The sequence below is a fragment of the Nicotiana tomentosiformis genome, chromosome 8 (assembly GCF_000390325.3).
Source record: "Nicotiana tomentosiformis chromosome 8, ASM39032v3, whole genome shotgun sequence".
Lineage (NCBI taxonomy): Eukaryota > Viridiplantae > Streptophyta > Magnoliopsida > Solanales > Solanaceae > Nicotiana > Nicotiana tomentosiformis.
Genome location: NC_090819.1, coordinates 51,078,349 through 51,102,289, shown reverse-complemented (window position 1 = coordinate 51,102,289; position 23,941 = coordinate 51,078,349). Strand labels below are relative to the sequence as shown.

Here is a 23,941-nt window from a genome sequence, read left to right as displayed (position 1 = left end):
TTCTATTTGTAAGAAAGAAGGATGGGTTGCTAAGAATGTGTATCGACTATCGGCAGCTCAACAAGGTCACAATCAAGAATAAGTACCCACTGCCAAGGATAGATGACTTGTTTGGCTAATTGCAAGGTGCTAAGTATTTCTCCAAAATTGATTTACGATCCGAGTATCACCAACTGAAGATCAGGGAGAAGGATGATTCGAAAACAGCTTTTAGAACCCGATATGGGCACTTTGAATTTTTGGTGATGTCTTTTGGGCTAACAAATGCCCCAGCAGCTTTCATGGATCTGATGAATCGAGTCTTCAAGCCTTTTCTTGACTTCTTTGTGATAGTGTTCATTGACGATATTCTTGTATATTCACGAAGTCGAGAGGACCATGCCGATCATCTCATGGTAGTTCTGCAGATAGGGTCAGCACAAGTTATATGCAAAGTTTTCAAAGTGGTATTTTTGGCTTAAAGTTGTCACATTCTTGGGTCAAGTCGTCTCTAGTGAAGGAATTAAGACTGATCCTCAAAAAATTGAAGTTGTGAAGAATTGGCTGAGGCCTACAACTCCAACAGAGATTCGCAGTTTCTTAGGCTTAGCAGGGTATTACAGAAAGTTTTCGGAGGGGTTTTCTACTCTTGCCTCTCTGTTGACTAAATTGACGCAGAAGGCAATTAAGTTCCAATGGTCAGATGCTTGTGAAAGGAGTTCATGGAGTTGAAAGCAATGTTGACTACGACACTAGTGTTGACCCTACCAGAGGGTACAAATGAATTTGTGGTATATTATGACGCTTCGAGAATCGGACTTGGGTGTGTATTAATGCAACATGGCAAGGTGATTGCTTATTCTTATAAGCAACACAAGAATCATGAAAAGAACTATCCAACACATGATTTAGAACTTGCGGCGGTGGAATTTGCATTGAAAATTTGGTGTCATTATTTATATGTGGACCATGTGGATATATTCACGGACCATAAGAGCCTCCAATATATTTTCAAGCAGAAGGAATTGAATTTGAGGTAGAGAAGGTGGCTCGAGTTACTCAAGGACTACGACATTGATATTCCATATCATCCGGGGAAGGCTAATGTTGTGGAAGAAGCTCTTAGCTGAAAATCTATGGGTAGTTTAGCACACTTGGAGGCATATCAAAGGCCATTGGACAAGGAAGTTCACCGATTGGCTTGTTTAGGAGTTCGTCTTGTGGACTCTAGTGAAGGAGGGGGGAATGTGCATAATAGGGCTGAATCATCACTTGTTGTAGAAGTCAAGGAGAAGCAATACAACTATCCATTATTGGCACAATTGAAAGAGGGGATTCATAAACATAAGACCATGGCCTTTTCTCTTGGCATGGGTGATGGTAAACTAGGGTACCAAGGGCGTCTATGTATTCCAAATGTAGATGGTCTCCGGGAGAGAATCATGACCAAGGATCACACTTCTAGGTATTCCGTGCACCCGGGCTCTACAAAAGTGTATCATGATCTTAAGGAAGTCTATTAGTGGAATGATATGAAGAGGAATGTAGCGGACTTTGTGGCAAGATGTCCAAATTGTCAGCAAGTTAAGGCCGAACACCAAAGGCCCGGTGGGTTGGCACAGAACATAGAAATTCCAATGTGGAAGTGGGAAATGATTAATATGGACTTTGTGGTAGGACTACCTCGCACTCCTCGTAAGTTTGACTTGATTTGGGTGATTGTGGATCGACTCACGAAATCAACCCACTTCTTTCCGGTTAAGGCTACCGATACAACGGAACAATATGCTCAGTTGTATATCAAAGAAATAGTCAGGTTGCATGGCACTCCAGTTTCCATCATTTTTTATCGGTGGCACAGTTCACAGATTACTTTTGGAAGAAATTTCAGCAAGGTGTGGGTACTCAGGTGAATCTAAGTACAGCCTTTCACCCGCAGACTGACGGGCAGGCAGGCAGAGCGGGCTATTCATACGCTTTAGGATATGTTGCGCGCTTGTGTTCTAGACTTCAAAGGTAGCTGGGATGATCATTTTCCACACATAGAATTTGCCTACAATAATAGTTATCATGCTAGCATTCGGTTGGCACCGTTCGAGGCTTATTATGGTAGGAGATGTAGATCTCTCATTGGGTGGTTCGAGATTGGGGAAGCAAAGTTGATAGGGCTAGGCCTCGTGCATCAGTCTATGAAAAAAGTTAAGATCATTAAGAAGCGGTTGAAGACTTCTCAGAGTCGCCAGAAGTCCTATTCGGATGTTCGTCGTAGAGATTTGGAGTTCAAAGAAGATGATTGGGTATTCTTGTAGGTTTCCCCCATAAAGGGTGTAATGTGATTTGGTAATAAAGGGAAATTGAGTACGAGGTATATCGGACTGTACAGAATGATTTGAAGTATCGGTGATGTGGCGTACAAGCTTGAGCTATCACCTGAGATGTCATTAGTGCAGCCGGTGTTTTACGTGTCTATATTGAAGAAAGTAGTTGGAGACCCAACACTCATTGTTTCGGTTGAGACTATTGAGATTAATGTGGAATTCACTTATGAAGAGATTCAAGTTTCTATTATTGATCGAAAAGTCCGAAAGTTGAGAAATAAAAAATTGCCTCCCTGAAAGTGTTATGGCGAAACCAGCAAGTTGAAGAGGCTACTTGGGAGGCCGAGGAAGAAATGAAGAAACATTATCCTTATTTGTTTGAATAATCATGTATTTATAAAGTTGTGTTCTATGAAAAAGCTAAGAGTTACCTTCTATGAATTATGTATCATTTGTATAGTTGATGTTAAAGGTATTCCTTTTCTAGCAATATATTGCTTATGAGGCCATGGTTGGTGTTGTTTTTATGTTATATTACGTTATCAGAATAAGTACATGTTGTTAGGATTGGTTTCTAGGATTCTCTAAAAGGTGGATAGGCCCAGTTACAGGGGAGACTCTGGCGAAAATTTTGGAAATTTAGGGAGTTAGCCAAATTTTAAAACTGTTGGTGTGTGTGAATTAACAGTTAATTCACATTGAATGCTAATGACAGATTTTGACTCTCATTCGAGGACGAATGATCCTAAGCTGGGGAGAATGTAAGGCCCCGTAAAATTTTCGCAAAGGAAATTAAAGTTTCGTAGTGCCAAACTAGGCTTAAGTCACCTCGCTCAAACATTTTGGGTTGAACAGTGCGTTGGGGAGTAAAGGAAAACTTTCAGCAGAAAAAGACATTTCTGCGGTCCACTATGCAGCCGCAGAATCCCTCTGCGGACCGTATAATGGTCGCAGAGTGAATCAGAGGCGGGCCAAGATTGGAGGAAGGTCTGTGGTACACTATGCGACCGCAGACTAGTTATGCAGTGCATTATGCGACCGCAGAACAGGTCTGCAGGCCGCATAATCACCGCAGACCCAACTAGACAACACTATTTTTTGAGCGTCAACTATGCGATTGATAAGTGGGCAGCATAATGGTTCTGCGGTACGGTCTGCGATCGCAGACCCGGTTTCGGCAAGTTTATGTTTTGGAAATTTTACCCAACCCCATTTTGATAAATAGCCTTTGGGGCTTATTTTGGGGCATTCATCTGATGATTTTAGAGAGAGGTAAGAATATTTTAGAGAGAGAAAGAGGAAACCTAACATTCTAATCATCCATTCTTGTCCCAACCTTCAATAATCAAGGAAGCCAACTACAAGATCTTCATCTAAGAGGTAAGATTCAAATTCTAGTCTTCATTTTCGAGTTTGGGTATGACATGGGTAATTTGGGAGTATGATTTTTGGATATAGGAATTGTTATTTATCACATGCGTGGGCTAGTAGGGATTGTGGGGAAGTTGTTCAACAATCTTGGGTGGTTTGGGTGTTGAATTAGTTGTGGAGTAAAAGAAATCTTGTGGATGAATCTTGTAGTGTAATTTGCACACCTAGTGTTTGATAAAATGCTCAAGTGAGCTGGAACTATGAACTCCTTCCTAATTTGTGTTCAATTTTTCTATATCAATAAATAGAACGAAGTGGCTAAGATTTCCGAAATGTTGTAGTAAATTAAAAGGCTCGAAGCAAGGTGCGTTGGCTAAACTCCTCTCTTAGAATTGAACCCCATGGTATTCATGTAATTTATGTAAGTCCTGAGTGGTTCATTATACTATTTCAAATAAGCTTGTGTTGAAGGATATATGTTCAATATGTATCCCAAATTCTTTTATCATGTTATGTTATCATTTGATTCAAAGTATGGGTTGTGCATTAAAAATGTTTCGATTTCAAGGCAAGTTCAAATGAAGGCTATTATGCCAAATTTTGTGAAAAACCTCTATGTGCCTAAAACTCTTAATTGCTCACATGTGTACTAAAAACCATGAATTCAAATGCCTTGTTGTTGATGATGGTGATTATATTTGAAAGTGGAAAAGGTGAGCATGAAATACTAAATACGACCGACATGCCAAGAATGATTTTATAATTGTGGCCACCAGTGCCAATGAAATGAAAAGAATATGGAAGAAGTATGAAACGAGATGATTTGTTTAAAAGGATGATGTCTCAAATGCGACGGCCTAGCCGATCAGGTCGTGATCGGATGCCATGCCGCACACCTGGTGGTAATTCTGATGGAAATTATGCTGGAAATTATGATTGTGGTTGATGTCTCAAATGAGACAGCCTAGCCGATCTTGTCGTGATCAGACTCCGTGCTAAAAGTACGGTGGTATTAGCATTGTGAATATTGGAATTGTGAACGGTGGTATATTGGTACTAAAAATCTCCCAACTTAAGATATGGAAATTAATTTGAACACTATCTTAATCCTAATTTGAGGTTTGATGTTGTTTGTGGCTTCCACTGATATTATGATTGTTCTTGCTTGTATTATCTATTATTCTATTGAGAGGATATTTTGTCATTCATACTAGTACTATTCCATATGTACTAACGTCCCTTTTTCCAGGAGCGCCGCATCTTAAATGGATACAGGTGGTTCCACAACAGGAGACATTGATTAGTGATAGCGGTACATCCTCTTCCCAGTTGACTTGGTGAGCCCCACTTCATTTCGGGGTGATGTATCTTTTGTTCCTTGTGTATTGTATTTGAGAAATAGCTGGGGCCTTGTTGCCGACACTATCATAGTACTCTTATGTATCTATTAGAGGCTCCGTAGACATAGTATGGGTTGTATATTGGTGTCGGTGAAGTCAAACAATGTTATGTTGTGTTTGAATTACTTGTTTCACTTCAGACAATTAAAAGTGTGTGTAATCTGTGACTTTAAAATGAAGTTACTAATGATAATGAATTGGTATTGTATACATGGTCTCCTTATCTTATAATTAACGAAAATATGTATTTTCTGTATTCATAAGTGAGTTTGGGTAGAATTTATCTAACAGTCTTGCTTGACAGGGTTCACTCGGTTGAGCACCGGTCGTGCTCCCCGAGTTCGGGGCGTGACACAATATTCCACCCTCAAATGGATAGATAGTCCGAGCGCGCCATTCAGATATTGGAGGATAAGATACACATTTGTGTCATGGATTTTGGGGGTTCTTGGGATCAGTTTCTACCTCTTGTAGAGTTTGCCTATAACAAGAGCTACCAATCGATTATTCAGATGGCTCTATATGTGGCCTTATATGGGAGGTGGTTTTGATCTCTAGTTGGGTCGTTTGAGCCGGAGGAGGCTAGGTTGTTGGGCACATATCTAGTTTATGATGCCTTGAAAAAGGTCAAGTTGATTCAGGATCCGCTTCGCACGGCATAGTCTAGACACAAGAGTTATGTCAATTGGAATGTCCGTGAAGTTGCTATATGGTGGGAGAGAAGGTATTACTCAGAGTTTCACATATGAAGGGTGTTATGAGGTTCGGGAAAAAGGGAAAGTTGAGCCCTCGGTTGATTGGCCCTTTTCAGGTACTTGAGAGGATTGGAGATGTGGCTTACAAGCTTGCATTGCCCCCTAGTCTATCGAGTGTTCAACTAGTGTTTCATGTTTCCATACATCGAAAGTAGTACGGTGATTCATCTCATGTTTTGGACATTATCACGGTTCAGCTAGATGGTTATTTGACTTATGATGTGGAGCCGGTGGCTATTTTGGATCGGTGAATTCGAAAGTTGAGATCAAAGAATATAACTTCAGTGAAAGTTCAGTGGAGAGGTCAGCCAGTCGAGGAGGCTACTTGGGAGACCGAGGGCGGATGCAGAGCATTTATCCACACCTATTTGAGACTCTAGGTATGATTTTAGACCCATTCGAGGACGAACGTTTGCTTAAGAGGGGGAGAATATAACGACCCATCCTGTCATTTTGAGTATTATAGCCCTGTTCTCCCATTTATTGCTTATTCTATGTTCAATTGTGGTTATGTGACTTGCGAGGGTGGTTGGTTTGGTTCAGGGGATGTTTCAGAATGAATTGGTACACTTAGTCACAGGGTTGGAAGCCTAAGTTAAAAGAGATGACCGGATATTGACTTATGAGTAAACGACTTCGCAATGCAGTTTTGATGGACCCGATAGATTCGTATGGTAATTTTGGACTTAGGAGTATGTGCAGATTTTGATTTGGAGGTCCGTATGTCGTTTTGGCTTAAATTGACGAAAGTTGGAAAGTTGAGAAGTATGATCGAGAGTTGACTTTGTTGTTACCGGGCTCGGATTTTTGTTTTGGAAGTTAGAATAGGTCTGTTGTATCATTTTATGACTTGTGTGAAAATTTTGAGGTCAATCGGAGTTGGTTTGAATTAGGCTTAAATTAGGGTGCGATTCGTGTTTTCAATGTTGGTTGATGTGATTTGAGGATTCAACTAAGTTCGTACGATGTTTTATGATGTGTTGGTATATTTGGATGGGGTTCCGCGGGCCTCGGGGGTGATTCGGATCATGTTCGGCTCATTGTTGGACTTGTGGGACTGATGTTATGCCAGGTTCTTGTTTCCTTATACGCGATCGCGAGGGAAGGTCCGCGATCGCAAATGGTTGTTTAGTGACTGATGGAAGTTGGTCTACGCGTTCACGATTATGCGCACACATTCGCAAAACTTCTTGGTCTCAGGTCACCGCGAACACGAGTGGTATTCTGCTTTTGCAAAAGAGGAGTGGTCAGTTGTAGGTATAAGGCTTCAAGCCTATGCGATCGCGCAACTGGAGATGCGTTCGTGCAGAGTTGGATCTGGTAACATCGTGTTCGCGTTTGAGACTTCCCATTGGCGAAGTGTTTTTTTGTTGGGAACATCTTTTGTTCTTCGTGATCGCGAAGAGGAACCACTGGCAGGCTATTTAATTTAAAAAACGAAGGTTAGAGCATTATTTCATATTTGGACTTGGGGAGCTTGGCTAGGGGCAATATTTGAGAGGGATTTCACTACAAATCAAGAGGTAAGCTATTTTTGATCACTTTTGTCTAATAATATTGAATATCCATTGATTTCTACACCTAGATTATGTGTTTTTAAGGTAGAATTTGGGGGATTTTCGGACTTGGGATTAAAGAGTATGATTTAGGGATTTGAGGGTCGATTTATGGTCGGAATTGGATGATTTTGGTATGATTGGACTCATTATCGAATGGGTGTTCGGATTTTGTGAATTTTGTCGGGTTCCAAGGCATGGGTCTGGGGTTGACTTTTTGAATTTGGTTAAAGAACTTAGCTTTATCGTATGAGATCGATTCCTATAGCTTATTTTGATTATATTAAGTTATTTGTGACTAGATTCGAGTCGTTCGGAGGCCGATTAGCAAGGCAAGGGTTTGTTGGAGCACTGAGTTGCACGCTTTGAGGTAAGTAATACTTCTAAACTTGATACTGAGGGAATGAATCCCTAAAATATATGTTATGTGGTTGGTGTTGACATGACGCACATGCTAGGCGATGGGCGTGTGGGCGAGCACTGCGGTAATTATGACTCAGTTGATTTTGTGGTAGTGTGTAGTTATCTAATCTTGTTTTTATCCATGAAACTCCCACGTGTTGGAGTAATTGAGTTGTGATCCAAGTTAGAATTCATATTTAGGCAATATGCTTATTCTGTTGGGACCCACTGAGATCATTTTTGTTGTTGAGTTATTTGCTTAAATTTTAATTATGTACTCAGTCATATTCATTCATTTGCATATCATATCTTAGTCTCTATTATCATTTACTATTGCATTATGTTATCATTGTTTAGGCTGAGTGGTATGAGATATATGAGCCCGTGAGACTGGAGAGATTGATGACTGAGCTCGGGCCTGAGAGCCGTGTTATGAGTGGTATTGTGGATATGGCTGCATATTACAGCATGCCATATTGGATTTATATTAGTGTTTGTGCAGGATCTGCCCCTCCGGAGTCTGACATACCATCAGTGAGCGCATGTACCATACAGTGCTGAGTGATTGTGTGTGCTGAGTGAAAGTTAAGACACTCAAATTGAGTACTCTAAGAGCGTGAATATCTGGGAGTACCATTGTGATGCATTGCATTTGACATGTATATTTGACATGCAGTCATAGAGATGTAACATTGCTCATACCAGCTATACTTGACACATTTTATCAGTGTTGAGCTTAAATTATTGAACTCCAAAGCATGTCTTCATTTCTATACTGTGTACGACATGATTCTAAAATTTCTCTGATTTATTACTTTCATTTCCCTATTATGTCTATACTGTCACTATCTGGATTCGGATTGTATCTTTCTGACCTCGTCACTGCTTTCAACACAAGGTTAGTCCTGTTACTTATTGACTACATTGGATCGGTTGTACTCATACTATACTCTGCACTTCGTGTGCAGATCCAGGTACTTCTGGACGCGGCGGTTACTGGTTTTGGTGTAGTATTTGCTCGGAGACTATTAAGGTAGCTGCTATAACGTCTGCAGACCTCGACTCTCCTTCCTTTCAGTTTATTAAGTACTGTTCTATTTTTCATATAGTTGTATTAGAGATTTAGACTGTGTTGACACTTAGTAGCTCATGTACTCGGTGACACCAGGATTTTGGGATTTGTTATCGTTGAGTTTCAGTTGTTTTTTTATCCAGTACTTATGAGATTTTTCCACTGTTGAAACTGTTAAAAATCATGTTTTTAATTGAAATGCATAGTTATTATGTGATTGTCGGCTTGCCTAATAATGTGATAGGCGCCATCACGACAGGTAGGGATTTGGGTCGTGACAATCTCTTTACTTATGTACCGCTTTCTCACATGTCGTTGTCCTATTATTTTAGTTGCTATTTATTTGCCATCTCGTTATTTCTCGTCACTAAACTGTAGAGGTTTAATTGTAGGTGTCTTGTCTTAGCCTCGTCACTACCTCGTTGGAGTTAGGCTCGAAAGTTACAGTGTACATTGAGTCACTTGTACTCATACTACACTTTCGCACTTCTTGTGCAGATTCGGACATTGATACCAGGAGTCCCGAGCGGTGGTTAGCGGATACCAGATAGACACTCGAGGTAGAGCTGCATATCGTTCGCAGGCCTTAGAGTCATCTTTCCATTTCTGTTGTACTCTTTCAATTTTTCATATAGTATTGTATTTCTTTCAAGAAAATATATTTTGGTCATGACAATTGGTCGAGAAAATCTTAAAGAATTTGTGTAGTGTTTTCAAGAATTTGCATATCTGTGAAACATTTAAAAGAAAATTTACCCACATTTTCGTCATTTCCTTTCGGAAGAAGCTACACATAATCTTAGAAAGATAAATATTGGAATGACAAAATATATGTGCATAAGATATCATTCATGTCTAATTTCAGCACATCTATTTTCTCATCCGTGTACTTTTGACATTTACACATTTACTCTAGCGATTAATATTTTATTGGATTTTTCATTTTAGCTTTACTTCTCTTTAATTAAGCTAAAAAGGTAACGTAAATAATTGCAGCAGAAAGGTTTTAATTGAAGTGCAAACAAACGCAGATGCTTCCAGAAAAAAGCTAGTTTAAAATATATTAGTGCAGTTAATTTTGCCAGGAACACACGTGCAATAATTGCTAGGTGCAGCAGTAAAATATGCTACCTTAATTTGCTTCTGCTGTCAGACTGTCTAGTAGCTCCAAGACATGATAATGAAGGCCATATGAATACAGCTTGGTATCCCTTAAGATTCCTGTTTGATATGCAAATCTTAAGCTATAAATAAACGATCAGTGTACGTTTTATATGCTTAATCTAGTCTAGAAATCATTTTAGATTCTTGATCAAGCTAGATTAAAGTATTAGTAGAAACTACTATTGCCAGCTAGCTGACAAAACTAAGTCATTAAGTAATCAAATTGTTTTGTTAGTCACAATCACATATTTTAATCTTAAAAAATACCCAACCTAGCGTTGCTATTAAGTATGTACATGTCAGATTTATGCAGCAAATAAGCAAACAAGCATTACCAATAAATAAGAAATGGAAGAAAATGAGAAGACTTTTGAACTTGTGGTATAAAATGAGGCACATATTCTTTGTGTGGCTATAAATTATTGCATAAATAAATTATTTTCAAATATAAAAATAGGTCATTTTTTTGGCACGAACTAAAAAAGAAAATAAGTAAGGGAGTAATAGTTTAAATAATTCTCCTCTTCCGTGTATATTACTCCTACTTAAATACTGTATTTTATTGGCATCAAAAGAAGAAAATAATTAACACGTTACTGACATTGTACATGCATATGAAAATACATATACTCATATAGCTCATATAGTCATATATACATATAGATCATAAGTATGTGTGTGAGTAGTGTGTGTATTTGACTAGTAAACGGTTAATAATTTAGAAGAAAAAGTCATTGTGTAACTTAATTAGGTGAAAACAAGAACTTAGGCAATGATTAAATATTCTACTTCCATGAATTATTGCTTTTATTATCCAGAGTGATCCACTAACAACAACAGTAATCACTTGATATATGTATGTTAATACGCATATATATTTGACATTAAATGAAAATAGCCTTGTTGAAAAAGTCATTAAGGTAATTTAATTATGTGAGGAGTAGAGATTAGGCAGTCACTTATTCCAGAGCGAATTTAATTTCTTGATTATCAAATTGGAATATATAGTATATGGAAATATAGCTCTCACACCCCAAATTAGGATGCGAGGCGATTGGCACGCTCAACTTGCAGTAACTCGTTGAGTGAAACTTGTACTATTTTGATGAAGTCTTAAACTAAACTCAATATTCTATGTATCAACTAATAAAATCTTACTAAATCTCATATGTTAAACTAAATAAAATCGAATGTCAAAACATCTTATAATCTAGATGACTATCACATCATGAGCCTTTAATATCTGAAAGTTGAATACAATAACTTCGGGGCATTCCCCAGAAATAACATAAATGTCTAAATAAATTAAAGTCTCGGAGAAGACTGTTATCACTAGGATGAAATCAACAAAGCGCACACTCAAAGTCTAGGAAATTTTCCTCTAACCATGTACCTCGTCTCGTACGAAATCAATGCTTGTCACATGACGTGACAGTCCCAAACAGGCTAAATACCTCCTGAGGTATGCAGCAAGTTTCGTTGGCAACTCCAAAGCGGAGGGCTAAACTCAGGGGCGGATCTATGTAGGGGCTTGGGGGTGGTACGCCATCCGGTCGCTCGAGTAAAATCGTACATATGTACTAGTATTTTCCTCACATTATTGAACATATATAAAGAGTGGCACCCTAAGTAACAAAATGAATGTAGGTGTCATGGTTAAAGCATTCAAATTCCACCTGAAATACCCGAGATCGAGACTCTGTTGAAGTCCTAGTTGTTTTGCTGTTATCTTCTTTCTTTTATGCTGCTTTTAAATTCTTTTAATTTCTTCACCTCTGTTATTTACTCTATTTTGTACAATCTCCTTTTTATTATTTATTTAAATTGTATATTTGCTTCCTTTTTCTTTTTCTAGATCTTCATTTTATTTGAATGTGATTTTAATCATTTTCTCTTTTTATCCATCTAATGTTATTTTATTAATTTTAGAAACTAGATTGATGGTAAGGTCTGCGTACACACTACCCTAGACCCCTCTAGTGGGATTATACTAGGTTGTTGTTTTTGTTGTTGTTGTAAACTAGAGTGATGCATCAAAGACATAATATTAATCGAGCTGTACGTAGATTGAAGTGATGTATTTCCTAATTTAAAATTTTATTTTTATTTATATTTTTTAATCATATTAATCAAATTTGAACCTAGAGAATTAGAGCGAATTGGATAGAACTTATTCGATTTTGTGATCACATATTCATTTATGTATAAAACAATCTTTTAAATTGAATTGAATTAATTCAAAATGGACGGAACGGAACCGAACCGAATTAATCAAAAATGGATCGAACCGACTTAATGTACACCCAAGTTCAATCTTTTCACTATCGCTGGTTTGCATTAAAAGCAGTGGCACCAGGGATATTCACCGATTTCTTATAAGCGATGTCAAAATTTATAAAAGAACGGGAATAATAACTTTAATTATCATACTTCTAGATAAGAAATAACTTTAGTCTATTGATTTTGTTGAGTCTTAAGTCAGAAAAGTCCTGAATTAAATTCTACTTTATTTATAATTTTTAACCGCATAGATCGTCTCAAATATTTGCAAAAAGAAAAAAAGAGATGCTAGTTGAGGTTTGAACCTGACCTCTTAGAGCAAAATCGAGCACATAACCAATATACCAAGAGACAAATTATGTCAAGTGATGTCATTTTTTCCTACTTATCCGCTTCCTCGCAGTATTAATACATATATTTAGCAAAAGAATTCACGAAGCGGTGTCGACTGACACTGCTTCGATAAATGTGCATTCGCCCCTGAGTGACACCCGTAATCATTAAATCTTAGATCCGCCTCTGGCTAAACTAGTATGTATTATATATAAATATAATAAAATACAATAAGTAAAGTTGACGACTCACATAACTAATATGAATAATTTAAAAGTTAAAACTGATTTTGAATATTGTATTTAGAACTGATAATATAAAGCTGAAGTGAAAAATAATTTTTTTCTAATAACTGAAACTCAAAACTATAAACTGAGTTATAGTTTAAAGAAATAACTTTTCTAAACAGAATTGCACATAGTGACCCATGCATATGTGAAGATCTAGCAGCACACTCGCGGTTGCTAAACTACTGTGCGGTCATGATTATACTCATTCAAGCTCAATTCATATGGGGGCCATCGAGTATGCTCAATCAGGCTCAACCATATGAATGCGTTATTTGGCCCGACGTACGTGAAGATCTGGAAAAAAATGCTAGTTGGGAAAAAAATGACTATCACGTCGATGTTGTTTTGTGTGATTTGAGGACTCAAGTATGTTCGTGTTATGTTTTGGGATTGGTTGGTGTGACTGGACGGGGTCTAGAGGTTCTTGGGTGAGTTTTAGATGGGTTTCAGATCTTTTTCCTTGTTTTAAACTGCTGATTTGTTGATGCCCGGTTTCCTTCATCGCGATCGCGATAAGGCAGTCGTGTTCGCGAGAGTATTTTGGTGTCATGCGAGGTTTGTTCTTCGCGTTCACGTAAGAGAGGTTGTGTTCGCTGAGCAGGAGGGGCTGTGTGTTACACCCCATATTTTCGTACGTGAGAGTACATCATAAGTCAATTGATGTAAGCTCAGAAATGAGATCGTCTTTGAAAGTACATAAAGTAAGTTAATCATGTTACCTTGGAGGTTACAAATCTTTAAGATCATGGATAACAAGTACCAAGAGGGTTGAAAGGCTTAGAAGCTAAACAAATTGAAGAAAATAAGTTTCGTGGAATGTCGACAAGTTGAGAATGTTATAACATATACTTTTGGGATGATACTAGGGTTTTTAACATGATAAGGAGCTTATGTTATGGGTTATTTTAGGCTTATGATAGTCGTGTGTTACGTTTTGAAGTCGAGCGAGTTGTGGAACAAAAGTTGGCAAAAGTCATCACAAGTTACATTCATAAATGTGCTGAATATTAGGTCAAATGTAGCGGAGCTTTTCTCCCAATATACTTTGAGTTACAGGATGATTCACATATCAAATTGAATATCTACGAGTCTAATTTCTAACTCATTAAACCGTTTGTCGATAAGAAATCAGAGTAGGGAGATATTTACAGTTTTGCCAGAATGCACAGACTGCATAGGTGACAAGTAGGTGTGTCACTGAAGCTTCTTGAGCAACACATGTCGTGTGATATATGAGGTCTTCCTAGGATATATTATATTCAAAATTTAAGGTCTTGGAATGTAGTTTCCAACACTATTAATCGTTCGTTCATACGACATACGGATAAAAAGATATAAGCATCGGAAAATGGGCCATTGCTAGGGTGCCAAGCTAGCACCTCTTTGACTTTTCAAAAGTTGATATATATGTCTTAGGTCGCCTTTATCTTCATTTTTCCATAGAACACGACCAGAGATCACCCATAAACATATACTTAAGCTCTCTTCTAGGGTTTCAAAGAAGATTAACATCCTGGGTACCAAATCAAGAAGCGATAACATTAGAACGATCCCTACGATATAAGTATCGCTATATCGCCTCTCTTTTTCTTTGTAGTTTGATTTTTGGAAGGTACTTCATAGTATGATAAGGCTATCTCTTCTTTCCTTTTGGCATGATCCATATGATACAAATAAAACGAGCAAATGCGGAACTTTCGCAAATGGCTCTATTCTTAAAAGTCCTAGGGTTGCCTATGTTCTTGATTCCCAATGTGTCCTATTATTATATCGCCTGTTCATGGGTATCAGAAGACATGTAAGTTGATAAAGTTTATTTCATGATATTAACCGAAGGCTTATTTATCTTATGACATCCCGAGAGATTTTATTGACTTACTTCTTATGCATTGTATTTATTTATATATGTACATTGACTCATGACCATATGGCGTTATATACGCGTATATTATATGTATATGGGGTATGGGGAAAGGTTATGGCCTTATATATGTACCAGCACCTGATCAGCTGGTATACGTTGATAATTTCGCCCACAGAGACCGAGATGATATAATGGGATACCCTCAGAGGCTTGATGATATTATGTATACATATACCTATGCATGATATGACATTTATATGCATATTCATGACATTATAAATGTTTCATGATTCACACAGCTATTCAGACTTACAGGTTGAGTTATTTACTCCATGTTTCTTTCATGTCTTTTATATACTACTTTTTATTCCTTACATACTCGGTACTTTATTTGTACTGACGTCCCTTTTGCCTAGGGACACTGTATTTCATGCTCGCAGGTCCCGATAGACAGGTTGACAGTCCTCCAAGTAGGCTATCAGCTCAGCGGAAGGTGTTGGTGCACTCCACTTGCTTGGGAGTTGCCTATTTGGTCAGTATGATTCTGACATGTATTGATTGGTATGGCGGGGCCCTATCCCGACCTTTGTGACATTTATGTACTCTTAGAGGCTTGTAGACATATGTCATGTATATGGATTCTTGTATGGCCTTGTCGGCCTATGTTTGCTTTAGGTTCATTAGCTCTCATGCTGGTAGATGGTCCTGATGGGACATCAATTTGGATAGGCACATTCTCTACATGGATATGCGACTTAGTTATCCTTTTCAAATCAGTAAATACGTCTAAAATTTGATTTGCTATATTCTGTAAATGGATGATCTTCTGGACCTCATGATTACATATAGGGGTACGTGGATCAAAGTGAGATAATGATGAAACTTTTCACACAATTTCTCTTTTGATTACCTTTTTCTCTCCCCCTAATTGTGGAAAATTTGTTTCATCAAATCGACAATCTGCAAATCGAGCAGTAAATAAATCTCACATCAATGGTTCAAGATAACGAAGAATAGAGGGTGATTCAAACCCAATATATATTCCTAACCTTCTTTGGGGACCCATCTTACTGCGCTGTGGTGGTGCTACTTCACATATACAGCACATCCAAAAATTCGTAGATGGGCAATATTTGGTTCATGACCAAAATTACAAATGATCATGTTGGCCTTGTTGGCCCGTATGTCACATGTATAAGTCTTTATATCATGTTAGGTCGTCATACGTCAAGTATTCCCTTATGTTTTATTCTGGTTATCTCATGACAGCCCTTCTGGCCCATTTTCCCATGATGGTATGATATGAAATATACGTTACATTGGTACTCGGTTGAGTAAGGCACTGGACGCCCGTCGCGGCCCTCCTATTTGGGTCGTGACACTATGGCCTCCACGTTCATGACCTAGGAGTCCCGTTCGCGTAGAGGATGGCCGCCTGGGGGTGATGGAATGTGTTGCTCTTCGCGTTCGCATGAATGCGACCATTTTAGTGTGGGCCCAGCAGCTTTGACCATTGGGTTTGCTAGGGTGGCCTCGCATTAGAGTTGGAAGGCCAGCAGATGGGCGTGAGTTTTGTCTTCGCGATCACGATGTACGTCCAAAGATCGCGATGTGTACGCCACGGCAGATCACTTAAGTACTCTATTTCGGGTGTTTTGGTTATTTTATCACATTTTGAAATATAGGCCTGGGATTTGGGCGATTTTGGAAGTGATTTTCAAGATTTTGATTGGGGTAAGTATTTTTGAATCGGGTTTGTTTATAAATCACGATTCTAATCTTGATTTTAGCGATTTATTGATGAATCTAAGTGAAGAAAATGGGAACTTTAGTAAAAACACCTCTAATGTAAAAATTGATTATTTGAGAGTCGATTTGAGGTCGGATTTGGATGAAACACGTATATTTGGACTTGTATTAGAATGTGTATTCGGAATTTGTGAGTTTTGTCGGGGTGCGGGCCCGTGATTTACTCTTTGGGTTGACTATGTATAATTGAATAAAGATCTTAGCTTTATTGTTTGGGCTTGTTTCCTAGGGCTTCTATTGATATTAATAAGTTATTTTGGCTAGATTCGAGCAGTCTGGAGGTTGATTCACGCGGGAACAGCTTCTTAGAGTATTAACTTAGCTTGTTTGAGGTAAGTATGTTGCCTAACTTTGTGTGGGAGAATTTTCCCTTAGCATTTGGTCTAATTTGCATTATTTTGGCTATGTGAAACTACGTGTACATGTGGTGAGGAGTGTATACATGGGCGTAAGTGTGGTTTGTGACCGGATTAGTCCTTAAGCTATTAATATTCCTTGATTAGGGGTTGTTTGCTATATGAACATGCTTTATTGTTTTTCCCCCCCACACATTTATACTATTTTCATGTCATTTTGCATCTTGTTGTTGCGCCATGGGCTATATCTTGATGTGGCTTTGGGATATTGATGCTTTTGTGATATTGTAGCATATGTTGTCTTGTTGTGCGGGTTGATTGTTATTGTGTGGAGTATAAGGGTGGCAAGATGTGCATTCAACGACATAAGGGTGGTGTTATTGATGCGCATGCGGCGAGATATGTTGGCTTACACGTTGTAGCTATATAAGGGGAAACATTTCATTGTGAAGCTCACGCGGCGATATAAGGGTGGCATGTTGATGATGTTATGTGGTGTTTCAAGGTTATTCTTGATGTTATTCATGTGTTGGAAGGGGATGATGTTTTGAACATATTTTTGTTTTCCTTAAATGACTTCACTTTGTGTTTTATGACTTGTTGGTTGATTTTCCCTTTTATCACTTTCCCCACTCTTGGTTGATATTTATTATGTTATGTTTTTCGTATCGGTTTTATACTGATATCTTGCACATGTTATTTGACTAGTGAATGTCTTGATTTGAACCTCGTCACTACTCCATCGAGGTTAGTCTTGATACTTACTAGGTACCGACTGTGTTATACTGATATTACGTTTCTGCGCATGTTTTGTGCATATACAGGTACAACATATTGTGCTAGTCGTTAGGGAGTGGTGCCGAGTTGTTGGAGACTTCAAGATATACCTATTGTTTCGCTCGCAGGCCTCGGAGTCCCCCTCCTTAGTTGCTTTATAACTGTTTATATATTCCATACAGTGATGTACACATTTGAGACTCACTATGTACATCTTGTAGAGCTTATGACTCAGTTTACTGGGTTTTAGAATTTTGACTGTTGTATTCACTTTACGGCTATGTTATGGTATTTTAAGCCTTTTTTAATTTTAAGTTGTTATATTCTGTTTGAACTCACCATGTGATAGGCTTACCTAGTTTTAGGAACTAGGTGCCATCACGACCCTTATGGTGGGACTTTGGGTCGTTAAAAGATGGTATCAGAAATCTTTGTTCATAGGTTTGACGAGCCATAAGCAAGTAGTAGAGTGTTGCGGATTGGTACGGAGACGTCTGTACCTATCTTTGGGAGGCTATAACACTATTATAAAAATTCCATTCTTTAATTCCTTATCGTGTGAATTTATTGATTTCGGAATTAGAGCCTTTGTCTCTCTCACAAATTATGAGGACACGAGCTTTAGTTACCAATGATGCAACCCTGGGTGCCGGTGTTGCTAGAGGCCCAGGCAGAGGCCGAGGTAGAGGCAGAGCACGTGCCGTATCGAGAGGCCGTGCTAGGGTCATGATTGAGAAGCCACCAGTAGCTCCAGTTGGCATCAAGTACCTGAGGTACCTGTTGCTACCCTTGGACTTAAATAGACTTTGGCGCATTTTTTGAGCATGTTTGGTACCTTGGCTCATGCGGGGTTAATCCCGGTTGCACCAGCTACTTCTCAGGTTGGGGGAGGAGCTCAGACTCTCCCCGTCCACACCAAATGAAGTGAGCTAGTGCTGATCAGGCTCCGGGTGTCATACCGGTGCAGCCCGTGATTGCTGTTTAGCCCGAGATCAGGCCAGTTGCATCAGAGGAGGAGTAGAAGAGGTTAGAGAGGTTCCAGATGTATCATCCTCCTCATTTAGTGGCGGAGCTTCTGAGAATGCACATAGTTTCATAGACTAGGAGATGTTCCAGCGTCATTGTATTCTACGCACTATGGGCATAGTGGAGTTGAGAAGGGTCGACCTACTACTTTCAAGCTGATGGGGCCGGCATATAGATGGTGACAGACTTATGAAGAGAGTATTCCACCTGGCGCAATGCCACTTGCTTCGTCCCAATTCACTAATCTCTTCTTGAGAAAGTTCATATCATAGACCCTCAAGGATGCGTTGTGCACCGAGTTCGAGTAGTTGTGCCAGGGGAGTATGACTGTGTCCGAGTATGCTGTGAGGTTTACTGAGTTATCTCGTCATGTACCTGCTTTGGATTCCACTAATAGAGATAGGGTTCGCAGATTTATTGAGGGACTCGGTTATAGCCTAAGATTTTAGAACGCATAGGAGTTGGAGACTGAGACTCCATTCCATTAAGTTGTGGAGATCGCTACAAGGTTGGAGCGTATCTGCGACCAGGAGAGAGGGAATAGGGAGGTCAAGAGGCCTCGAGATTTTTAAGGGTTTAGTGGTTCCCTTTTGGCAATTTTAGCTCATCATGGCAAAGGCTTTGTTAGTCGGCCAGTTCAGTCGGCACTTCAGGTTACTCGTAGTACTCCAGCTAGTCAAGGACCTCAGAGTACTCAAATTAGATAGCCATCTTTCAGTGCACCTTTTGCACGGGGTTCCTACAATGATTATTCTAGTCGTCCAGGCCACTCTCAGTACTAGCATCCACGCTCGTAAAAAGGTTGTTTCGAGTGTGGTGATACGAGGCACATGGTGAGGGATTGTCCGTGACTTTGTAGGGGTGTTCCTCCACAGGATATTCATGCTATGTTTTCTGCTCTTGTTGCTACTCCACCTGCATAGCTAGCTAGGGGTGGAGGACAGACAGGTAGAGGTCGTCCTAGAAGGGGAGGCCAAGCCCGTCGATTTGCTTTCCCTGGAAGGACTGAGTTAGTTGATCAGATGCCATCATTATAGGTATTGTTCTGATTTTTCATATAGATGCATCAGTCTTATTTGACTCGGGTTCCACTTATTCGTTTGTGCCATCCTATTTTGCTTAATATTTTGATATGTAATTCTTTGGATATTCCTGGTTATCAGTCCACACTAGTTAGGGATTCTATTGTAGTGGACTGTGTCTATCATTTTTGTTTGGTCACTATTGGGGGCGTTGAGACTAGGGTTGACTTTTTGTTACTCAATATGATGGATTTTGATGTGATTTTTGGAATGGATTAGTTGTCATCATATCACGCTATTCTTGATTGTCACGCGAAGACCGTGATATGGCTATGCCGGGGTTGCCGAGGTTGGAGTGAGGTTTATTGGGTCATGTTCCCAGTAAGGTGGTGTCTTTCTTGAAAGCACAACGGATAGTTGAGAAGGGGTGCTTGGCGTACTTAGCTTTTGTGAGGGATGTTAGTGCTGATACTCCTACCATTGAGTCAGTTACGGAAGTAAGTGAGTTTCCAGATATATCTACAGCAGACCTATCGGGCATGACACCCGATACGAATATTGATTTTGGTATTGACTTGGTGCCGGACACTCAGCCCATATCAATTCCACCATATCGTGTGGCGCTAGTGGGGTTGAATGGATTAAAGGAACATCTTCAGGAGTTGCTTGATAAGGGTTTCATCAGACCGAGTATTTCACCTTGGGGTGCTCTAGCTCTATTTGTGAAGAAAAAAGATGGTTCTATGAGGATGTGTATTGACTACAAGCAGCCGAGCAAGGTTACTATTAAGAACAAGTATCCACTACCGTGTATTGTTGATTTATTTGATCAACTTCAGGGTGCTAGAGTATTTTCGAAGATTGACTGGAGATCGGTTTACCATCAGTTGAAGATTCGGGCTTCAGATATTCTAAAGATGGCTTTTAGGACCCGATATGGTCACTATGAGTTCTTGGTAATGTCTTTTGGGTTGACCAATGCCCCAACATCTTTCATGCACTTGATGAACAACGTGTTTCGGCCTTATCTTGATTCCTTCGTCATTGTGTTCATCGATGATATATTGGTGCATTCTTGCAGTCGAGATGAGCAAGATCAGCACTTGAGGATCGTGCTCTATACATTGAGGGAGAAAAAGCTATATGCTAAATTCTCAAAGTGTGAGATTTGGTTAGACTAGATCCGAAGAAGATTGGGGCAGTTCAGAGATATCTTAGACCTTCTACCGCTACTGAGATCCTGAGTTTTTTAGGTTTGGCTGGGTATTATCACCATTTCGTGGAGGGTTTCTCATCCATCGCAGCTCTTTTGACTAGATTGACTTAGAAGTGTGCCCCTTTTAGGTGGTCCGACGAGTGTGAAGAGAGCATTCAGAAGCTTAAGAATGCCTTGACCACAGCTCAAGTTTTGGTTTTGCCTTCAGCCTCGAGTTCTTATACATTCTATTGTGATGCTTCACGGGTTGGAATTGGGTGTGTGCTGATACGTGATGGTAGAATGATTTCTTATGCTTCGCGTCAGTTGAAACCCCATGAGAAGAACTGCCTAGTGCATGATTTGGAGTTGGCAGCGATTGTTCACGAGCTTATGATTTGGAGGCACTATCGTTATGGTGTGTCTTGTGAGGTATTCACAGATCACAGGATTCTTCAACACTTATTCAAACAATAGGATCTAAACATGAGGCGACAGAGGTGGTTAGAGCTACTAAAGGACTATGATATCACCATTCTTTATCATCCCGGGAAGGCCAATGTGGTGGACGACTCTTTGAGTAGGAAGGCTGAGAGCATGGGGAGTCTTGCTTTTATCCCAACTGGGGAGAGACCATTACGTTTGGATGTTCAGGCTTTGCCCAACAAGTTCGTGAAGTTGGATGTTTCGGAGCCTGGCCGAGTTCTTACTTGCATTGTATCACGGTTGTCTTTATTTGAGCGTATCAAGGCGCGTCATTATGATAATCCACACTTGCTTGTCCTTAAGGACACAGAGCAGCACAGTGATGCAAAGGAGGTGACGATTGGTGATGATGGGGTATTGAGGCTTTAGGGCCATATTTGTGTGCCCAATATGGATGAATTGCGGGAGATGATTCTTGTGGAGGCCCATAGTTTGCGGTATTCCATTCATCTCGGCGTCGCGAAGATGTGTCATGATCCGAAGCAGCACTAGTGGTGGAGAAGAATGAAGAAAGATATTGTTGAGTATGTGGCTCGGCTTTTGAACTGTCAGCAGGTTAAGTACGAGCATTAGAGACCAGGTGGTTTACTTTAGACGCTTGATATTCCAGAGTGGAAGTGGGTGTATCACCATGGATTTGTAGTTTGGCTTCCATGGACTTCAAGGAGATTTTATGTACTGTGGGTCATTGTGGACAGACTGACTATGTTTGCAAACTTTATTCCAGTCATGACTACCTAGTCTTCAGAGCAGCTGGCTTGGATTTATCTTCGTGAGATTGTTCGCTTTCATGGTGTGCCGGTGTCTAGTATCTCCGATCGGGAAACGCAGTTCGCATCTAATTTTGAGAAAGCTGTGCATCATGAGATGGGCACATAGGTCGGGCTTAGTACGACATTTCATCCACACACGGACGGACAATCCGAGCGCACTGTTCAGATTTTGGAGGACATATTACGAGCCTGTGCCATTGATTTCGGGGGTCAGTGGGAATTAGTTTCTTCCGTTATCAGAGTTCGCCTACAACAACAACTACCAGTCAAGCATCCAGATGGCTACGTACGAGGCCTTATATGGGAGGCGATATCGCTCTCCGATTGGGTGGCCTGAGCATGGGGAGGCTAGGTTTTTGGGCACTGATCTGGTACGTGATTCTTTGGAGAAAGTGAAATTGATTCAGGATCGGCTTCGTACAACGGAGTCCAGGTAGAAGAGTTATGCTGATAGGAGGGCTCGTGATGTGGCATTCATTGTGGGTAAGACGGTTCAACTTAGAGTTTCATCCATGAAGGGTGTGATGAGGTTTGGGAAGAGGGCAAGTCGAGCCTTCGGTATATTGGCCCTTTTAAGATTCTTGATAGAGTTGGTGAGGTATTCTACAGACTTGCATTTCCACCCCGCTTGTCGGGAGTTCACCCGATTTTCAAGTTTCCATGCTCCGAAAGTAATATGATGATCTATCTCATGTGTTAGATTTCAACTCAGTGCAATTAGACAAGTATTTGACCTATGTTGAGGAGCCGGTGGCTATTATGGGAAGGCAGGTCCGGAAGATAAGGTCAATGAAGATTCAGTGGAGAGGTCAACCGGTCGAGGAGGTGACTTGGGAGACCGAGCATGATATGTCCGAGCCGATTTCCTCATCTTTTCGGCACTGCAGGTATGTCTATATATGCGTTTGAGGACAAACGTTTGTTTAAGCAGGGGAGAATATAATGACTGGCACATCCTGTTTTTTCGCGAAAGCGGGCTTCGACGTGTGACAACTCTTTTAAATGGGTATTAAAAGAGAAGACTCACAACCTAATGCTTTTTAAGGTGTGTTAGGGTATGTATTTGCAAATGACTGTGATTTAACTAGTCTACATCACCAAAGATCAGATAAGGGCTCAAATTACATCAAAGAGAAACTGTTAGGCACTCTTTGAGGTCCACAATTGTGGGTCCCGGTCGAAGTTCACACTATGTGGATTATTAGATTATAACTGTCCTATGTGGTCATATAAGCGAGGGAATACAAAGAATTTAAAGGTTCTATTATGAACAAGTGTAAAGAAAATCGGACTAAATTTAAGCTATATAGATAATCAGTACAAGTCTTTAGAGGTTACACGGACAACGTAATGGTTCTAAATTCAACGACTAAGTGTGAACAATAATCATATAAAGGAGGGGGGTCTTATGTTTTTTAGCCTAAAGGATCACCCCGTGCAACATAAATAATACTTCGCAATTCCCTTATGGTAGGGGTTGCTCATATTATTCAGCGGGCATAGACTATCATGTCCTGCTACCCAATTACTATGTTAAAGTTATTTACCTGAAGCGTTCTAATTCAATTCTAAACTATGTCCTATGCGTGCACTACCCGTCCCATGCCTATGGTCCAGGAGGCTTTGGACCTACTATTTGGGTGGTTTTAGACTTTGTTTACGGTGCTCAAAATGATAAAACTAGGCGCACATTCAAAACATATAGGACTTCAC

General features: G+C 39.8%; 1 protein-coding gene across 1 annotated transcript; it reads left to right on the top strand.

The window, feature by feature from the left end:
* The first annotated feature begins 1,115 nt into the window (after positions 1-1,115).
* Positions 1,116-21,824, top strand: LOC138897462 (uncharacterized). The gene is made up of 5 exons (XM_070183431.1): positions 1,116-1,359; positions 20,180-20,570; positions 20,856-20,945; positions 21,119-21,401; positions 21,447-21,824. The coding sequence occupies exons 1-5, from the start codon at positions 1,116-1,118 to the stop codon at positions 21,822-21,824; spliced, it is 1,386 nt and encodes a 461-aa protein (XP_070039532.1).
* Positions 21,825-23,941: the final 2,117 nt, after the last annotated feature.